The sequence below is a fragment of the Megalops cyprinoides genome, chromosome 7, assembly GCF_013368585.1.
Source record: "Megalops cyprinoides isolate fMegCyp1 chromosome 7, fMegCyp1.pri, whole genome shotgun sequence".
In the NCBI taxonomy this organism is placed as follows: Eukaryota; Metazoa; Chordata; class Actinopteri; order Elopiformes; family Megalopidae; genus Megalops; species Megalops cyprinoides.
In genome coordinates this window covers 29,825,476-29,845,679 of record NC_050589.1, presented here as the reverse complement: position 1 = coordinate 29,845,679, position 20,204 = coordinate 29,825,476, and the positions used below count along the sequence as shown (strand labels likewise).

Here is a 20,204-nt window from a genome sequence, read left to right as displayed (position 1 = left end):
CATTGTGGTCTTGAAGACAGGCTGCACAAAGAGGCCTTCAAGTGATCCTTTAATCAGAGCGAGAAGTCAGTGGCTAGAGCCGGCAGCCAGCCCCACTGCTGGAGCCGATAAGTGCAATGGAAAAACCTAGTCTGACAAAGCAAAGAGACCGCAGTCTCTGTGCCTGAACGTGGAGGGACCAGAGGATACATGCCTCTCAATCAATCCCTGACTATTTGTCCCAGCCGTTCCTGAGGCATCCCATTGCATTAACACACAGCAGCCACTGTACGCAGATGTATCTATTTGAATTATTTGTAGAAGATTACTTTATGTCTTCAGGATGCCAATTCAGAGCTACAGTTAATGAAGTTGTCCGTTACTGTTTATTTCTGTATCTGTGTATTGGTTTCTGTGCTTTTGAGAGTACAAAACAACACCCTTACCCTAACCCTAAAAAGAGCACAAACACCAGAGGTATTCACGCTATTTTGATGTGAACAGCATGGGGTGACAGTGTGGGAATCTGATTTGCAGCAAAAGGCTGCAACTTTGAATCCTAGGTGGGGCACTGCTGTTCTCTTTAGCCACATATTTAGCCTGAATTGCTGCAATAAAGCATTCAACTTCATAAATGGACGTGTAGGTCACTCTGGATAAGGGCATCCGCTAAATCAGTAAAAAAATCACGCTCGTAAAGGAGCTGGATCCAAAGTCTCATAGATGTCTTTTGAGCATGTATGTGCTTGTTAATATATATGGCCCGCCACATTAATTGATTTGACTCAGCATACCTTTTGACACAGTTGCAAACCAGCATACCCACAATTCTGAATGGATATGAGTAAGTAGTGAATGAGCACACTAACAGACAATGGAGAATCGCTACACACAGACAGTGGTTGAATCAGCTGAACTGTGGAGACAGGAATAGGTGATGTCATGCCAGTGTTCATCTGACTCAGCTGCACCCTGAGCCTAAGGCCCTGTCATTGTCATGAGCATTTTTATGACCTGTGGGTGTAATGGGTGTTATACAGCCTGCCATTACAATAAACCAGAGAATTGTTGGGTCGATTGTGTCACCAAAACTCACTTCTCTGAGTCTCTGATATGTATCAGCTTGATTTCAAGTCCCATGTAAATTGTATTTACAGGATCTGAACACATCTTCAACATTGAATCATGAATTCAAGTCCAAACTAAACTGTATGTGAAAATACTGTAATGTCTAAAACAATGCATTGATTCCAGCAATAGAACATATTGCAAAATATTGCAAGACATATGTTTAACAGTGGATAACAGAATTAATGCATATGTATTGCATATTGTATTCAAATGTGAATTGCACTAAAACACATGCCTCTCTCTCATCTTCTTTCTCCTTCTCTTTCTCTCTCTCTCTCTCTCTCTCTCTCTCTCTCTCCCCAGTCTACTGTGACTTACATTTTAACAATTAGGTATTCCTCTTAATCCTCCTTGTGGTAACAGAGAAATCAGATGCAGGTAGAAGATTTCAAACAACCATCTGACAGTCAACCTCTGTATACTGTAAGAGCAGAAAGAGCAGTCGCTTGAGTGTGAAGAAATGATCTCCGCCATCTGAAAGCCCCACCCATCTGGGTACCAATAGGTGATTATTTCGTTGTATTACCAGTTGGTAATTCTTTTCATCTGTGTTTGGTCAGGAGGCAGCTTTGGGGCACCTCAGCTCAGAAAGCAAAAACACGGACTCCGTGAGGAGAAACCACCTCACACACCTGTGCGCTCACAAAATTCCTACAGATACAGTTACATGTTTTTGCCATTTTATGCCCTCTCCTCTTCTTGCTGCCTTATTTCGGTGGTGATTACATGAGTGAGGAGGTGACTGTGCTGCCAGGGTTAACCTCCTGAAGCTTTTTAATTAGAAGCAGCTGCTTTCTGAACTCCATCCAAGAGGGAGTCATACTTTGTCCCAATTATAAAAATGAGAAGAGACATACATAGATCCTGGGCAGAGTCTCTCGACTGACCTCTTGGAGATGGAGGTTAGGTTAATGCACTGAACTGAACTGCCTGACTTAGTACTGAAGAGACGGAAGCATGGAGCTTGTAGGTTCAAATCTCAGGTGTCTGTGTACTCTCAGTCATAATATGAGTTGCTTCCAGTATTGTGATTTGTTAAATGCAAGCTTCTATATCTGAAGTATTATTGCTGCATGCTGAATGAAGACTTTAGGACCACATCATGTTTTTCTAGCCCTTTTGGGAACAGCATTTAAGACTCTCATTCCAGCTCACTCCTGACATTCCCACAAAACATCTCCTGGTGAGACACTGTGAGAATATCATGTGCTGGACGGGGTGTTTATGATGGGTGCTTTTCAGAGCATGTTGTGTGGAGAGGAGATTGCGGTTTGCCACGTGTAGCACTTCCACTCTCATGCGGTTCCTGGAAATGTTCAATGGAGTTGAATGTCCTGGCCCTCTCTGCGAGCACCAATGATCTGATAATCTTATCATTTCCTCTTCTCTTTCATGTGAGCTTGGATCAGTTCCAGCTCACGGCTCAACAAAGCTGCTCTTATCAAGATCTTCTCGCAAAGAAGCAACTCCAAACAGTTCCTTATGCTGGGGAGAGATGGATGGAGCTCAGGTCAGAAAATGAAACTGTAACGCTGCCTGTTTCATGATGCAGGCCAAACAAGATATTGCCTCTTATTTCTGGCAGAAGAACTGTATTCTAACACTGAAGTCTATGTTCAGAGCTGATTGGTCTGCCTGAAGTCAAATGTTATTGACTTCTGTTATCGAATGGATGGACAAACATTTCAGATAAGTTTCACACATACTGTATTTTGTGCTTTCCATTGTATTGCATGAGACAGAAAAAGCAAACAATCCAAATATGACCCATATTGCCATACAGATTTATATGGCAATACTTAGCAATACTTGACCTACTTAGACATTATCAATGTAATATATCATATCCAAGTAGCTTCATTACTAATAGCTGAACTCTTGTGATGTCTCACTGAGCAACTAACCAAAAACACTCTTCCATTCAAACTGGATAGGTACAGTACATTCAATGAGTGTAGCTCTTACCAGAACTTCACTATTCCAGTACAACTGCTCACTGCAGATAAAGAAGGTCATAAATATTCATGTGGGAGTGTGCAAAAGAATTTGAACCATGTGGACAGACTTTCTAGCAAATAACTGTGTGATACATTCTGTTTCTATTGCTATGATTTTTGCCTGTCTCTCATCCAAACAAAAACATTAACATTGAACTATTAGCGAAAATCAGTTAAATGCAACATTCTAATAAAGACAGTTCCAACCATACAATGATTAATAATTCAGTAACTCCCAACACACCGATTTATCTCTAAGTATTTAATGATCCAGCTGGGGGCATATATCCAGAGCGGCTGGAGTGTGTATGTGCATATGCGTTTCTGTGTCAGTCTAGCAATGGACCAGACCAGCAGAAATGATGACAGATGTAAGTATACCGGTGATAGCTTAATTGTACGCTGCTCCAACTCAATGAATTTTTCCAGTTGCTCTGTGGCTCTCCCCATCATGCACTTTGAGGTCCTGCTTTAAGTGAGACCCAGCCCTGGGAGGCAGGGTTTGCCAAGGTCAGACCGGGGGGTGTACTTTGGGGCAGGGAGAGGATGATGCCATAAGTCCATCTGGCAGGGCGCCAGGTGGTTTCCGCGGCTGGCTCATGTTTTTCTACCCCTCCTGGGGTGCCGGCTAGCAACTAGAATTGTTCTGCAGGGCTGTGCCAATCCGCAGATTTGGTATTACTGAAAGCTTTGCAAATTCCAGGCTGCGTTTGATGTTCTGGATCCTCTGAGTAATGTCTAATCGTTAAGGTGGGTCTCACGTTTCCGCCGAGGAGACAGCAGTGACTGCACTGCGAAGTGACTCAGCCACTGGTTCTCCTTGTTGCACAGAAGAACACAATTAAACAAGTGTTTCAGTTTGGAATGCTGCTAATTCGTTTATGTTTTATGGATTTTTAACGGAATTTACTCCAAAGAGGGTTTACAACTGTGTTCTGGCTTTTTTACACAGTCAGCTTTTTATGAAATTTATTCGGCCCAAAGTTATGCTGTATTAGTGCAATGAATTTGAGTGTCATTAGAATGTATTTTTTTGGGGGGGAAGGACACCAATGGAAGAGAAATTCCTGTATATTTGCAGGTGTTCTCAAGACACAGGGTGTACGATTTGACAAAGAACTTCAACACAATTCGTGTTTTGGTCTTGAAATGCAAAATGCTACTGTATAATCAGCTCATCTCTTTTATACATACATACAACTATCTTGACAAACTATCTGCTATCTTGACAAACTATCTGCTCATAACTTTTTAAACGCAGATTTTGAGAAAACCAGTCTGTAAGCCACATTTCTGGTTGGTAATTTAGAGTAATGTGATCATTATATAGACAAGAACACACTGCATATATCTGTACGCTGCAATCTGACGGAACAAATGAGTTGAACGTGAAAAGACTGCTGAAGTTAATGTCGGCAGCCATGCTTCTTTTACGACAGGTGGCGCTAAAAGTACAGGCTTGTCCAGAGTGACCGATTATCAAACTCTGACCAGTTCGATCTTATTATGCCTTACTTCAATTGACTTGAATTGATTGAGAAACGCTTCTTACAACCACATTAAAGTTGAAAAACTCATTACTTGTAGCAGTAGGGGAAAATGAGTGTAATTATGAAAGCAAGATTATCAGACTATATAGCCAATATGATCTGAATAGTCTGCCATTAAAGTTCTGGGTTTCTAAGATGCCTTGTTCACCTACAATAATTGCTGCAAAAATTAACGTGGGTACTGTTATATATTTTATTTATTAGATTACAACTGGATTTCCATTGAACCTTAATATGTCATATAACATACAACAGTAGATAGTTATCTGTTCTATAGTTTAGGGAGTCTACCATCTAGTTGTTATGTCTTTTAGAAAAAAAATGCATTTGTGGCTGATGAAAAAGTATTGTATTGATCTGCAGTTTCTTTTTCTTGTACCGTCTGAGCTAAACAGACTACTGTGCTCTCACCTTCCAAATTTCCATTTTGATTGTAAGGAAAGGTGAATCAGCCTATGTTTGAAAACCTCTTTTGGCTGGAATAGCAATGTGTATTTGGGTTCTTTTAAACATGAAAGTAACAGTAGGTGCATACTACGATGTCCTCAAATCCCATAGCTTTTTTGACACTGATACTGATAAACACTGATAAACTTACTGTAATAGTAGATGTGTAGCTAAGCAGTGAAAAAAAAAAATATCGCAAATATTATCCGTTGTGTTGTTGAACGCTGAAATTAGACTCCGTCACTGCGTAGATAAACACTGTAGTTAAACATAACCCTGATGATACACACATACATGTGAGGTGGTCCCTGTCTGCAGAAGTGCTTGGCCTTCGTATATGCAGTGTTGCTTCCCGACGGAACACCACGCAGTGGAATACTTGCTGAGACGTGGATGAAATGAATGAAATGAATGCTCGTATAACTGTCACATGGGCACTTGTGGGGGACTGCAAATTCCCTGAAAATGACTGCTTGGTAAATATAAGTTAGGGGTCACTCTGCTAGATCTCTGTATAGATACAGGTTAATCGAACACCTGTGGAGAGGAAACGCTTCAAATCAGACTGGGCATGTAAGTGACACAGCTCCAGGTCTAGCACAAACCCTGAGATACAATCCCCCATCAGCAACTTTAAATTCATTTTAACTGCAATAACCAATTGCCAATTAAATTCATCTATACTGTATCAAGCGTTAAAAAAAGTCATAAAGTGACCCCTATCAACAACTATTTATACTCATGTAAAATGTGCCCTCATTATGCCACCAAGACAAAATTTAGTCATCCTCTAAAGCCCCTTTTAGCCTATAGTCCTGTCTTGTGGTATTCGGTTCTCCCGCAGAGGGATTTGAAGCTGGCTCCGTCAGCAGTCCCTGATATAAGCGGCGAATTCCATTCCGCTTTTTACCTCAGCCAGTGTGGCTCGTTTATCCCAATGGAATCGGAGTTGCAGCGACTCTTTCTGGCTTTGCAGACGTGAGTCGCGGAGTGGAGAGTGAAGTGGGGTGTATAGAAAGAAAGAGGATTTCTTTTCTGCAAGTATTATTTATTTTTCGTTTCATTTAATTTGTTAAAGCAAAGCTGCAAGTGGACCTGTGTTAGGTTGATGAAGTCCCCGTCGGGAGTGGGGCGAAGAAACAACAGAGGCCTTGCACAAGTATAAAGTGTAAAAAGTGCACGATATAAAGTCACCCAGTGGCACGAAGTGAAAGAACTTGATTTTCCTTTTCCCAGCGTGCGAAGCTTTTGCTGGGTTGGAGGAAAATGGGGACGAGGATAGTTTTGCACAGGATCCCAGGACTTATCATCTCTCTAATTTTAACCTCACATCTGATCAGTGTAAGTGAACAACTACTCATTTCTCTTTTGACAGAATTCAATGCGAACAGTAATGTGTGTTTTTTTGGGGGCTATGTTAGCATGTCTCTGTATCAAGTATCTCTGTTGATAGCGTACACACAGGCTATTAGGTAGGTTCATTACTTTAAAGTTCTGTGCGTGCAGAAAAATGCATGAGTGTTTAAACTTTTTCCGCTCGCGCACTCTTGGTTCAGCGAAGAGTAGCGCAGGATAGATTTTATTTCATTGCCTACCGTTATCTCTGCGATACTTGCGTTTCCACTAAATGGAATTCATCAGTACAGTTTCAGGCATGCGGTTTGACCCGCCATTCCCTGTGCGGGTCATTACCGGAGACCTTACGTTTTAAAAACGCATAGTTTTAGAAGTTTGTCACTCGCGTGGAGATGAGCTGCGCTGATCTAATTTTGTCCATAGAAACAGGCTATTCATAGTTGGTCTCGCTGGCGTCGGCGTGCCTTTTAACTTTATCAGCTTTATTCCTGTGAACACACTTGAGTTGAAACACCTGAAACACCTGAATATTTTACAGTTTGAAGTGGTTGCCAGTAGCCTACAGTGAGCGTTTCACCTGCATGCTAATATGGCACAATTGAATGAGAGTTATCCTCATCATCCTCGGTCACACAGTTTACCGTAGGGTAGGCTGTACCTTTTTCTGCCGGTCTCATCGCGCATCCTCTGTTCAGGTCTTATCGCAGCGCTGGAGATTATATCAGTATTTCGCCTGTGATGCTGTTTCGAAGGATAAGAAAATTACCTCAAGGCAACTTAGTTAATTGCTCAGCCCTGAGATCCCCTGCATAGCTTTGTAGTGGGCAGTTGTAATTGTTGCGGGTTGAAGAGTTCACGGCTTCGTTACGGCTATTCCCATGTTTGCACTTTTTAACTTGTGTCTTTTTAAAAACGATGCAGTTTGCCTGGCTCGAATCAAAGAACAACGCGTTGAAATTTTGTCCTCAAGTTTATACCAAACTAGTTGAAAATTTCAATCCTTTAATACTTCTTAGAATTCAAGTTCCATTTGGATAACACCAAGAAAAAAGTGATGCTTTATGACATTATGTCAGGATAAATTCTGACAGCATTCAATTCTGACAGTCCTTGCCACCAGGATAAATTAGACACTGCTCACCTTCAAGGTTATTAATAACACAGCTATATGTGTTCAAAAAAGAAATTTAAGCTGCACCACTGTAACTGCTGTTTAATAAATGTGAAAGCTTAATTACAGAGAGAATATTGCTGACTTAACATAGCTAAATAAAGGAAAGCATATGGTAAATAGAGGTGTAGGTTGGCTGTGGGCCATTGGTTGCCCTTTTCCATAGCCTGGAAAGTAAAATGCATGCTGTAAGCTTGCATTAAGATTGTAAACCTTCACGGAACATGAACTGTGGAAGGATGTTTTATGGACCCTCAACTATAGCTGTCACCACCAATTTAAATTAAAGGTGTCAAGAGGTGATGCTTGATGTTGTTATAGAGTCTTGCAAATTCCTTAACTCCAATCGCAGGAAAGCCATGGCTAATCGATTACCAGAGGACATCAATTCCGTGTGTGCAGCCTGGTATGATTAATGTAACATTGTGTCATCGTGTCTGGAATGCATATTGGCTTCAAGGTATGTGAACATATGCGAATTAGTTACGCCTTTCCATAGGTAGCGAAACCAAACAAAGACAGAGCAGGGGGAAGATTGAATGTGAGGGGAACACTCCCCCATGCCAGTGAACTTGTCAAAGCGTGATTTACACAGTACCTGCCAATATCAAATAAGTTAAGGACTCGTGTCAATACTTGAAAGGGTCTAGTGCATTTTCCCTGGAAAGTTTAAAGCATGAGGGCTGTTTGTTTGTGTAGGAGATGGAGGTCCTTGAACTGTGACCTGGGAAGTACAGTAAGTCAACCGTAGCTGTGGAGCGAGGTGTGCAGGAGGACAATGTGTGCATTCTTCCCGGCCTAGAGCCGTGTCGAATCGCTGGGGTTGTAAGTCTCAGCATTGAGCTGATATAGTTAGCCAACCTTTCTCGCTTTTCAGCTGTGACTGCTCTTTGTTTTAATTTGGTCTGGAATCATAATGCAATTAAGAGGTGGCCTTATTCTGCTGGGGGGCTCAGATGGCACTTCAGCACCTGTTTGGGGGGGTCGGGCGTGAACAAACCGCAGCCTGGAAGGCTCTCCGACACAAAACTTCTGACCCCTCTTGAAGTGGAGCCTGTCCTAATTCCTGAAGCTTTTGTGGTAATTGAAGGCCTTTGTAAGGATCTCCCTCTGTCCCCATATCTTAATTAACTGGGATATGTTATAATCATTGACTCTAAGTGGACCCTAAATTTCTGTCTCCCCAACATTTGGCTCATAGGAGTGATTTATATTCAGCTCATTGAAGTTTCTGGGGTCAAGAATTGTGTTTTTGTGTTGTTGTATGTAAAATGTGTCATCATATGTAATCTGAGGTGACATCCATATTTGTACTACCACCTCAGTAACAAGCATGGAAGATGCACTGCGAACATAATTGAATTATGTGGGACCTAAAGCATCTGTTTTTCCACTTGGAGGGTGAAATGTTATGACCCAGGCTGCTCTAATAACTGTGTTGAGCGCTAGCATTCGTTCCACCACTGGCATCCCCAGCATCCAATTAGAATGCTGGGCCTGTGACCAATAAGCAGCAATCAACACTAACAATACATCAATGGCAAGACTTTATTGGTTTATTGTTGACCAATCACATCAATTGCCTCAACCCTGCTGTTCATTAGCAATGAAGTGACAGTTGGTCAGGGGATAATTTGAAGTACTCTTCCACACACATATGCTCTCAAATAAAGTGTTTTCTGATTTTTGTATTATTTTTGAAATCACAAGAGCCTGTTCAGATGTTGGCCTTGAGTGGTGTTTTCCCTTTGAGAACTTGCCTAGTACTTGAATTTCAACACTTTGTGAAGGATTCGCACACTTGAGTTAAGGACCTCACATATATCAGCAGTTGAGTCTTAAGTTAATCTTCTGTTTTACCAGTCATGCACTTGAATTCTCTTTCACCAGGTGACACTGTAGCCACTATAGTAGTATTATGAACACTACTGTAAAAAGAAAAACAAAGCAAAAAACTCCACAATGTTACTAATTAACTAAAAGACTGGGGAAGACAGTGTGAGATGCACTTATTATTTTCTTTGTTTTTATCATCTCAGGGTTGCAAAACTGTGGAAAACATATATGTGAACCATGGTTTCAACAGCACTGTGACATATATTACTGTTCAACAAGGGGCATTTATCAGTGCACACAGCAGGGAGTGGAAAGATAGCTGAATGGAACGAAATGGTCTTACTTCCGTCTTGCACTGTTTGTCTTGCATGGAAATCTGTCAGCCACTGGGGATCTGGCAGGCAAAGTGTTAGTGAATAAACAGCTTGCAAGTGGTAGAAATCTTGAGATGTTTAAATGGCAATCTGTGAAACTATGCAAGATAAAGAGAATTTCAGTTGTGAAATCTTTAATTTTCACTGAACTGAGATGTAAAACCGTTGAGCAGTTGACCAAACCATCCTAACTAAATTGGCACTGAAAAGGTGGATTTTCACCAGCTTGAGGACGAGGGAGGAAAACTGTATTTGAAACGGCAAGTATTTGAAAAATACTCCTAATATGCTCATAATGTAAGTTGGTATGAATTCTTATATACAGTGGTGCAACAGGAGCATATGAGTATCCATAACATTTTACCACATACCTCACCACATTTCTCCAATCAAATACCCTAACCACCACTCAGTAACATAGCCATTTCCTGGTGTTCATAAAAGGGGTGTTAAAATGACATTTTCCACGCTAGAGTGGGCTGGAATCGGCATCTGTATCCAAGGGGTTGCCACCGTCACTGGTGTCTCCTGAGTTCCTGATCATGTGCACAGCTTGACGAGAAGAACAGTTAGCCTCCTGGTGTCCCATGTGGATGTGTGCCACATTCATTCCTAGATCCAGCCAAAGGCATTCACTGACTTCATGGGGGGGGGGGGGGGGGGGGCACAGTGGTGGTACCAGGTTGGCCTGGATTCCAGTGTCTGTATTATCTACGGCCAGAGTCATTGTCACAGCTCAGCAGACGTTTTTTTTTGGCTTGTTTTCTGTAACACGACCTAGGCCATTCCTTCTTAAAAGCCTCAGTGTAGACCTCACGTCAAGAACATTTTAACGGGTCATGTGGTATATAAAGTAAGCAGTGAAGTCACTTTCTGTACGGCACAGTGACACCTTAGTCCTAAATACTGAGTATGATTTAAAAGTCGGTGCATTAGCTGACGCACTTGGCTGAATTTCCCTGCTCTTTTTTATATCTTGTTTGTGAGCTCCTTGTCCAGCGCTCATGGTTTATGCAACTCCCAGAGCCAAATGCCTGGGGATTAGACGGCACTGAACTGATCCCAGTCCAGAGCAGATGGGGTTTGGTCTATCTGAGTATAAAAATGCCATTTGAAACAGTGTTAGAACTTGTATGCATTGGTGTTAAATTCTCGTCTTCAATTTTTTTCTATTACTTTTAACTATGATTTCACTTTTCTTAAGTTCCCTCAGGTTAACACCAGGTACAGTGCCCCTCATACAGCAGAAATGCAGATCGGTTGATCCAAAAACAGAAAATAGCATCATTTCAGGATCATGTTTTACCAAAATCACATTCTGCCATTGCTGCCAAGAAGGGAGACATTTCAACCTAATTTGCTTTGTGCATTCCTCTGCGTATTTGTTCAGGTTTTCCGTCCTCAGCTGCTTGGCTAATTTGTAACCTTGCGCCGGAGTCACACAATGAGTTAAACGAAGCGCTCCGGTAACTGCCAGGGATTCAGGGGCAGGAAAGCAAACAGTGACTCCCTAATGCAGTTTGAAGAGTTAACAACCGCAGGACCCCGGAGCACTGGCTCACCGAGGGGGGAGTTTTGGGGTCGGGGGGGCAGGGGGGTTCAGGTATGGGTGGTGGGGGGGACGCCTTCGCCTGATAAACATTACAGGGTACAGAAGAAACTCCTAGGAGGAGCCGGCTTATCGCAGTCAAGCTCTCCACTGCTGTATCGCCGTGGCCTCGGCCAAACACGCCGGCACACATGGTGTGGTTAGCAGTGATTAATTCACCCTGTGGCGAGGTGTGGTTCGAAGTTGGCCAGGGGTGTTTGGATGGGGGTGGGGGAGTGAAGGCATATCTACGCTCACACAGTAACAGCCCAGGTTTAAAGCTCTGACTGTCTACTGTGTGTGCTGACGCACAGCCGTGCTGGTCGCTAATGGCATTTTTATGGGTTGATTTACGTGGCAGAAGATTCTGTCCATGGAACACTGCTGTGGTACATTTGTGTGAGATACTTAGCTTGAACTGCTTGAATAAAATATCACGGTCTGTATTTTTTATAAAGATGCTCAAGATTTTTATGCTGCCCTGTATAAGCATGCCTGCAAAGCCGACGATGATGATGAAGATCATGATGATGAAGATGATGAGAATAGATTTATGGACAGTGCATTGTGATTGGAAGAAGCCCATTTTTATTTAAATTTGGCCAATTTAATTTCTTCTTGGTGTAGTCTCTTTCAAAACACACACAAAGAATAACGATACTTGGCAAGTACAAACTCAGACAAACAATATGTAAACGGTTGAAATTGATTTTTGATGTTTTCAATTTTCTCTGACCTCTGTTTGTTGACTTGGGTCTGCAGAGATGAGATGTGCTATTGTAGTAAACCGAACTGATGGAAGCCAGCTGCACTGCTGTTCCAGTTGATTCCTGCTTTCAAAGTTAGTTTTTTTCCTTTTTAATTGTTTTCATTCATATGTAAATTTCCTTAAAAACAACAGCACATGCGAAACATTTGCACAGCGGTGAAGCTCGAGCTTGCTCCTTGCTTTTTTTCCGGTTTGTGAGCGGTCAGTGTGTGTCCCGTCATGCCGAGGCTTGTGGTCCTCGCTTGGTGGCATGCACTGCGTTTGACCGCTCCGAGTCCTCCATGTCCGCGCTGCGCTTTCATCTCCGCCGCGTGTGTGACGGACGGGGAACAGTCTAAACACAGCTGTTCCTCTGCTGGTGCAGTATGGTGCCGTGCATGTGCGGACATGAGGAGGAGAACACACACAAAACACACGCACGCACACACACACACACACACACACACACAAATACGCACACACACATACACAAATGCACACATACACACACTAATACACACACACACACACACACAAAAAAATCCATCTGTCTCACTGGGAGGATGTTTGCTGTCATACATTTCATAAAGACATTTATTCTGCATTTTACAGATGGGCTGGTGTGAATTAACAGAGCTATTATGTTCTGTACTGTATAAGCACATAAAAGAAGCATATTTAGCATTTCTTTGTCAGGTTAAGGAGGAGAAAGGTTTTTTTTATTTCAAGGACAACATAACCTTGGCAGTTTGAGTTATTAACTGTGTGGGTGCATGTGGTGTAGATAAGGAAATAAAAGTGTCATTTTAATTCCTTTCTCGTCAGCTGTTAAATTGTGACCTCCTTTCATTTTTCTGACGCACAGACACGATAGGGGTCACTTGAGGTCATAAACTTGGTGGTTACTTTTTTTGGGACATTTTGAGGGCTCTGCCAGCAGGAGGGCTCATTCTTTCCTTTTGAAGCCACCCTGCAGTTGCCATTCATTTAAATTTTGTCTTCTCTATTGTTCTGAATGTGGAGCAATTCCCTCCCGGTTCCTGAGCATTTTCCCCAATGGGTTGCTTTTGTGCCTGCAGTCTACCCCTTGACATTCACTGTAGGTAAACTTGTTTTAAAAATCATAAGGCTCAAGCTTTATAGGCAGAAGTTTAAAGAGCATAATGCAGTACACTCGACCCATGCTGAGCTGATGAGTTGCAGCTTAGATTACATTGAACCTTGCCTCAGGATTAATATTGCAAAATCAAGAGGTATAGTGATAATATCTACTGTAACACATGCATAAGCTGTGCTTTGTACCTGCCTGCCTTCCTTTCTTTTGAGAGCTCTCTCGGCTTCATTCTTAGTTTTGAGTACCACATGTCCCACTCATTGTCTCAAGCAACCCAAATCAGTGACAAAATACCCCTCAAATTAAGTCCTCAAGACCCCTGCTTTTTTCTCCCTTTGATCCGAGGTGACCTCATGCGCATGTCCCGACATGTCCCGAATAAAAGGAGAGGCCAATTTGGCAGGGCTTCTCTTAGCCCCAATATGATGCAAATTCCTCCCGGCTGTTATTACGCCTCTGACGTTCCGCAGGGCGGGCGGGTGAAAGGAATTTCGCCGCCCTCAGGCTACAGCACCTCACTGGGAGGGGAGCATTAACAGCCGAATAGGCGCTCCGGGCAGCGCCCCCATTACCCTCCCACCGGGGGCGCGTTTGGATTCGCTTTTCGCTATTGTGGCAGCTTACGTCTCTCAGCTTACCTTTTTTCCAAGTTTATGGAAAGTAAACTTGCATAAGCCTTGGATACATTTAACAGAGCAGGTTGTTATTCTCCCAGGCAAGGCTTGTCACAACTTATGTGGCATTGTTTGACCAGAAAAAAAAGAATAAAGTTTGGACTGACATTGCAAAGGGATATGCCCAACCAGGTGGGCTGATGACAAAGCAGAACAATGCATTTTTAGGGAGCAGATATTTTGATATAACAGCCAGGGTTGCCTGTACGAATCTTCCTGCACCCTCTGCCTGGAAGACCTCAGCTCTCAAATCGGCGCCTCTCTGGCCTCTCTCGCACCCCTGTACACTACTGGAGGCCTGTGAGAGATGAGATAAATCCAGGAGGGTCTCAGGGAGTCCACTGCATGTTTGCATGTCAGCAGGTTCTCTCTGAATGGTGCCCTCCCTTTGTCTCCAGGGTCTGTCTTTTGTCCTCTATACCCAAGATTGTGTCTCTTTTTAGAGCTTCAGACCAGACCTGGTTTTGGCTTGATTGCAACACAGTGTTACCGATAGCGTTATCTTGACCTGTCTGAACCGAGTGACAGGGGTGAGCAACACTGTCCACTTTAACCAGCCTGTAATCTGGCTTCTGATTGCCTTAAATGTTTGTCGTGAGGGGTGCTGTTTTTTCCCCAGCCTGTGTGCTTGATCAGTGCATACAGACTATGGGGGGCACCCCCTGTCCTGTCCTGAGTAACGAATGGGGAATGCTCTCCATGTGGTGTGTTTCACTAAGGCTGGTATCTGTAGAGCGGCAGCCAGCAGAGGGGAGGTTTAGAGGGAGCAGATCATCGCTCAGCCCTGCTGTTTGCGGCCGTCTGAAAACGGGGCCTGCCGATTCATCATCCCAGGGGAGGTGGAGTCTCGCGTTATCTGTGAGACGGGGAAGAACCAGTTTACACAGGCTTTCCTGTATGCCTTTAGCTTCACCTCTGCATTCTCCCCAAGACTACAGTTTCCAGCCCCGAAGTACGATCAGATTAAAAATAACTGTAATTACATGGATTTGTTTTATGAACACACAACCCCCTTTTCTGGTCACCCTTAAACTATTAAGTCATTTGCATTACTTAATACCAGGAAAATGGGTGACCATAGGTCCCATCTGCCAGCCCCCATTTGTCCATTGCTTTCACCTAACCTACACCAGCAATGCTGATGATGTATTGTGAGATTGAGGAGTGTTTTAGTGTTTTACTTAATAAGACCAATAAAAATGTCAGGTGAAGGACCCAAAGGCTGAAATTGAAGGGAACTATATATGTCTGTTCATTAAAGTGGCCTGTAAGACAGTCCTCTTGAATAGTCATTCAGTTGTTGTGGAAGTTCAGTCCACATTTATTAATACAAATTGTCTCTTTAAATGCAGACTTCTGATGGTATACTGTGTCATTTTTTCTCTGCAGAGGTTGTATATCAAAGGATACTTTTGAACTTCTACAGTTAATACATTTTGGTCTCTGTTAGTAGTTGAACTCTTGACCCAAGCACGCTGTACTCTTATTTCAAGAAATAGGAAAGAAAGAGGAAGTGAAGAATGTGACCAGTGAGGTTGAAGGTCGCTTGGGATCGGACTGTTAGTCAAATTAGATGTGTGCATAGTGTCCGTGAAAAATGGACCACGTTCAAGCATGTGAACAACTCCGTGTGTGGGCGCATTAGGAGTGTGAAGAAATTCCAAGTAACTTGGTTGATATTTTCCACTGTACCCACCCGATGTACAATTGAGCAGCCAGATTGAGCATTTCATCCTCTCAGCTAGCTGTCAAGTTACAGTCACTGAAGAAAAATAAACTGTCGTGGCACATGACACAGTTTATTTTAATGGAATTATTTGCTTAGAGTCACTGACAAATTTACAGTTCACTTTTTTATGGAAAAGACAGAATGCAGCTGTTGCCAAGCCAGCTAATAATGTCACACAATAACCACAACTGAAGTCAGAAAAAGAAAGTATGAGCTGAAACAGACCTGATGGTGTTACTGCTAATGCAAGTTTGAAATCTGAAAATAAATTTAAATTGAATTTAAAAATTAAACAAACTTAGATTGGGCCTGTTAAAAATATATGTTAAAGTTCAATAGCTGTTGCAGTGCATTGTATCAGTGCCAGTAGTAGATAGCTGGGCGAGTCTAATGAGGTCTACACGCCGGCCTTCAACTGACAGAGATAAAGGTGAGGCTGCCAAGTGTTTCATTGTTTACATTTTTAAATTAATACTTTGCTCATGGTCTTATCTGAGGGCGGCGTATGCCTTTGGACTGCAGAGCTCCATTTCCAGTGTTGAAACTCAAGTGAAATACCTTGCGTGGTGATAACACTGGTGCCACACCCAAACTTCCTGGGTCCTTGGTTTTAGTTCTCTGACCGCTGTTTCATGGTGTTGCTCTCAAAACATCTTTGGAAGGGAGTGTTCTCAGCGTTTCTGCTCTAATGGTTGGTGTTCACAGGTAGGGCAGTCACAGTAATGCTGAGCAGGTCACAGAGTGTTCCATGTGGAAGGCTGAAGAGGTAATAGGTTACCCAGATGCCTGCAGGGCTCGGTGCAGCGATGCCTGGGAGCGGAGGCGCTCATGAATGAAAAGGTGTGTGTGGGGGGGGGGGGGTGGTGGAGGGTGAAATCTGAACCTATGGGGTGATAAGGAAAGAATGCTAACTGCTAAGATCAGAATCGCTGTGTTTCTTTTTTCCCCCACCACCTGTGATTACTTGTGTTTTTCAAGTGCTCTCCAGACACCCTGTGTAGTACATTGTTTAGGGTGACACTGCAGTGTAGCGGAGAGGGAGCCATACTTGTAACCAGCAGGTTGCTATTCTACCCTAGCTGCTGCGCCCTTGAAAAAGATACTTAACATGTGCAGCTTGATGAAATAGCCAGCTGTCTGAATGGATAACATCTCACATGTAAGCTGTGTAAGTCGCCAAGGATCAGGGTGTCTGCTTAGCAAACAAATGGTGGAATAATGGAATTATTCTTGCTCAGAGGTGTGCTGGGTTTGTCTCTGATAAGGGGGCTTATTTCCGGCACCGGCAGTGCTGGTAAACCCATTAAACCACAAAAGGAGGCGTCTAACTGCCTGCTGTCATTTGTTTTCCAGGTAGATCTTGAATTGGCTCTTGTCTAATGTGGGCACAGGACCGAATGTGCTGTCTTTTGAGGGCCGTCTCCCTGCAGCCTGAGACTCTGCAGCAGAATGGGAGTTGCACGGTGCATTGGCGCACTGGTTTTTGACACAGAGGAGGAATGTCTGTGGTTCTGAGAAAATAACAGTGGCTGTGTGTCTCGCTCTCTCTCCACCCTAACCTCATGTTGATTCCTGGGGCAGCGCTGGGCTCTGACCCACAGCATTTATGTCCCCCACAGCCTTCTGGGAAGCCAGTCTCCCACTGGAAGGGCACATTCCAGTTGCATTCTAAATGCAGTTTTCCCATAAATGAGAAGTAATTACATGTCACGTTGTGCAGTCTCCTTGCCTAGAAATGAGATTGAGCTTTAAGGACTAAATGACAGTGTTTGATATTTAAGTAATTGCTCATATTTGTTCTAGAATCTTTGAAGCCCTATCATGTTTCTGTGTGGTAAAACGGCACTAACCAGGCTGAAGGAAAGGGGCAGGAGTATGGGTCTAGGTGCACGCTGCACCCCTGAATCGGTTTGTACTTTTTCATTGCATTTAGAGGGCTGCCTGAAGTAAGAAGAGGTAATCTCAGAGTTCAGATGCAAAAAAAGCAACAAAAAACAAAATGCATGCATATATATATATATATATATATATATATATATACACATACATATATATTTATATTTATACATTATAAATGTATAAATATAAGGTACAGAATCCCTAACACCTATGGTACATTGCACGGGCATCATTCCACCAGGTATGAAATCTGGATCTGAACCTGATATCAAAGCAGGCTGATGCATAACAGTGACCTTGAGATACGGATTTATGTCAGGCGAAAGGGAGCCGAAATTTTTTCCTGGCCGCCTCAAACATGGCGCATACTTGCAAACATCAGACCTTAACCAAGATGTTCACCTCATCGCATTATCTCAAGGGAGGTGTTATTGAAAGCGTATATCTTTGGTGTCCAGGAGGCATGTACATTGAAAGTGGGTTTAATGCTCAGGTTTTTTTCCTAATTGTCGGAGCAAAGACTGCTCAAATCTCAAAGTGGCTTGGTTGTGCTTCTTCTTCGTTTGGCCAGATAGTGCATGACTCACTGCACAAAGGCTTTGAAACATTAGATCTGCGAATTAGCTGCGTCTTTAATTTCTCTTGGAGGCAAATGAAAGATACACCCTCGGAAATGCCACACGAATGCAAGACGTGGTGTTTTTTTTTTTTTGTTTCAACTTGCTACAGAAACTGAATCAGAGGAGCTTTGAATGGTATCTTTGTTTGGTTGCTGGCTGGACAATAATTACACACATTACCAGGCTCTCGAAAACAGAATTTTTTGTAACCCGGATAGACACCGCCCAGATGGAAGCAGCTGGGTTGACCACTGTCCAGCAAGCTGGTTTTTGGAAACCCACGCCACTTTTGCTACCCAAAACAGCAGAGAAAGCCATCCGTTCCACCACTCCCAGAACGGCTGAAGTCAGATGTACCCAATCCATAGGGGGCTTTGCTTTAAACAAGCTTTTGTTCCACCTGCCCACTCAACCTGACCCAACCAGTGATTAACTCAGTAGCACCAATTAAGTGAGTCTTCCTCTCAGCCAGACAGTGCTTGTTATTTAGTGCTGATACCTGCTGCACTGCTGCTCTCCAGTAAGCAGGGTGCGGAGCCTCGTATTAAGCACTGTGATCCTCCTGCCGGGCCATTATCTACCCTGTCAGGGGTACAAAGCCTCACAAGGGTTGTAACTTGGCACAGGCTAGTGCTGCTCTCAGACTTTTTGGCAAGGGTACAGGGCTTGCCCATGGGTACTGGTTTAACTTAGGCTTGTTATTTCGCTGGAGTTCCCTTGTGCAGAAATAATGGGGGTGATTGCATAGAAGAGATTTGGCGATAATGGAATAATGGGACCTGGGGCTTTTTTTTTGCAACCTTTTTTTTAAACTGAGACGAGGCTGGGTGGCTGTGTTCTCATGGTTCGACCAACCCCAGGGTGCAATGTCTCTGAAAGCCAGTCAGTGCTTTTCACCCACAGCTAAACAAAACCTGGAGTTTAAACATTTTTGGAACTGCTTCAAGGAAATGTGCCAGCTTCCTGGGTTTGAACGGACGAGGGGTGTGCACGAGAGAGAGAGCAAGAGAGAATGGGAGCTAGAGGGAGAGAGGGAGTAAGAGAGAGCAATAGAGGGAGAGAGAGAGGGAATGAGAGAGAGAGAGAGGAAAGGAGCAAGAGGCAGCAATAGAGGGAGTGAGGGGGAAGTGTCTCAGTGAGAGGTGTAGACGTGTTCAATTGGCAACCCTACTGTGAAGTGTCGGATGGCAGTGCACCGGGTCATCCTAACGCTATGTCAACAGTGATATGAATCAGAACCTCATTTTTCTCACCTTTTTTTTCAGCTGGACTCACGGTAGAGGGTCTGCAGTTTTATTCTTCTGTTGTGCTGAGCTCAGCAGTGCACTGAAATATGTGAAAGAACGGTCAGTGCAAGCCATCATGTGTGCAAACATCATTACCTCAGCAGATGCCTTTATGCTGAGTGACTTGCAGACCTTTTATGTTTTATATCCAGGCATTTCCACAGCTGAACGTACTGGCGCAGCTCAGGTTAAGTGCCTCATGCAAGGGTGCAACAGCAGGGCCCTGCTGGGGATTCAAACCTCTGGTTATAAGATATGCTCCTTATCACCACCCCACCCCACTGCCCTCTTTGGGCACTCTGTCACAAAAAACAGTGAATGTCAGATATAAAAGGCAAAACATGTAATTTGTGGTAAATCTAGTATTGAATATTGGTTCCACCAGAAATCTTTACCTGTTAGTGACAGTGAGTATAGGCACTCACAGTGCATATCCTCTCTGAAGCACGTGTGCTCAGATCTTTGGCACAGTAATGAAAAAGTCCAAATGAAAAGGGGGGGTGCAGCTGGTCTGTGTATTGTAGTGCAGTTTCACGCAGATACACGGATACCTGTGCACCTGTAATTACCTGTATTATAGTGTAAAGGGAACCTTCACATCTGCTCCCACATCAGTGGGCGGGGGAGGCATCCTGCCTCCTTGTTTTGTTGGGTAAATTTTGCTGGCAAACAGATGGCAGATTTAGGTGGAGAGGCTAGCATGCG

At 43.3% G+C, this 20,204-nt stretch overlaps 1 protein-coding gene across 1 annotated transcript in view; it reads left to right on the top strand.

The window, feature by feature from the left end:
- The first annotated feature begins 6,149 nt into the window (after nt 1–6,149).
- Nucleotides 6,150–20,204, top strand: part of hspg2 (heparan sulfate proteoglycan 2) — a 116,503-nt gene continuing 102,448 nt past the window's right edge. The window contains exon 1 of the mRNA XM_036532836.1: nt 6,150–6,445. Coding sequence (XP_036388729.1) covers nt 6,371–6,445 — 75 coding nt within the window. The 5' untranslated portion in view covers nt 6,150–6,370. The remainder of the gene's footprint in view (nt 6,446–20,204) is intronic.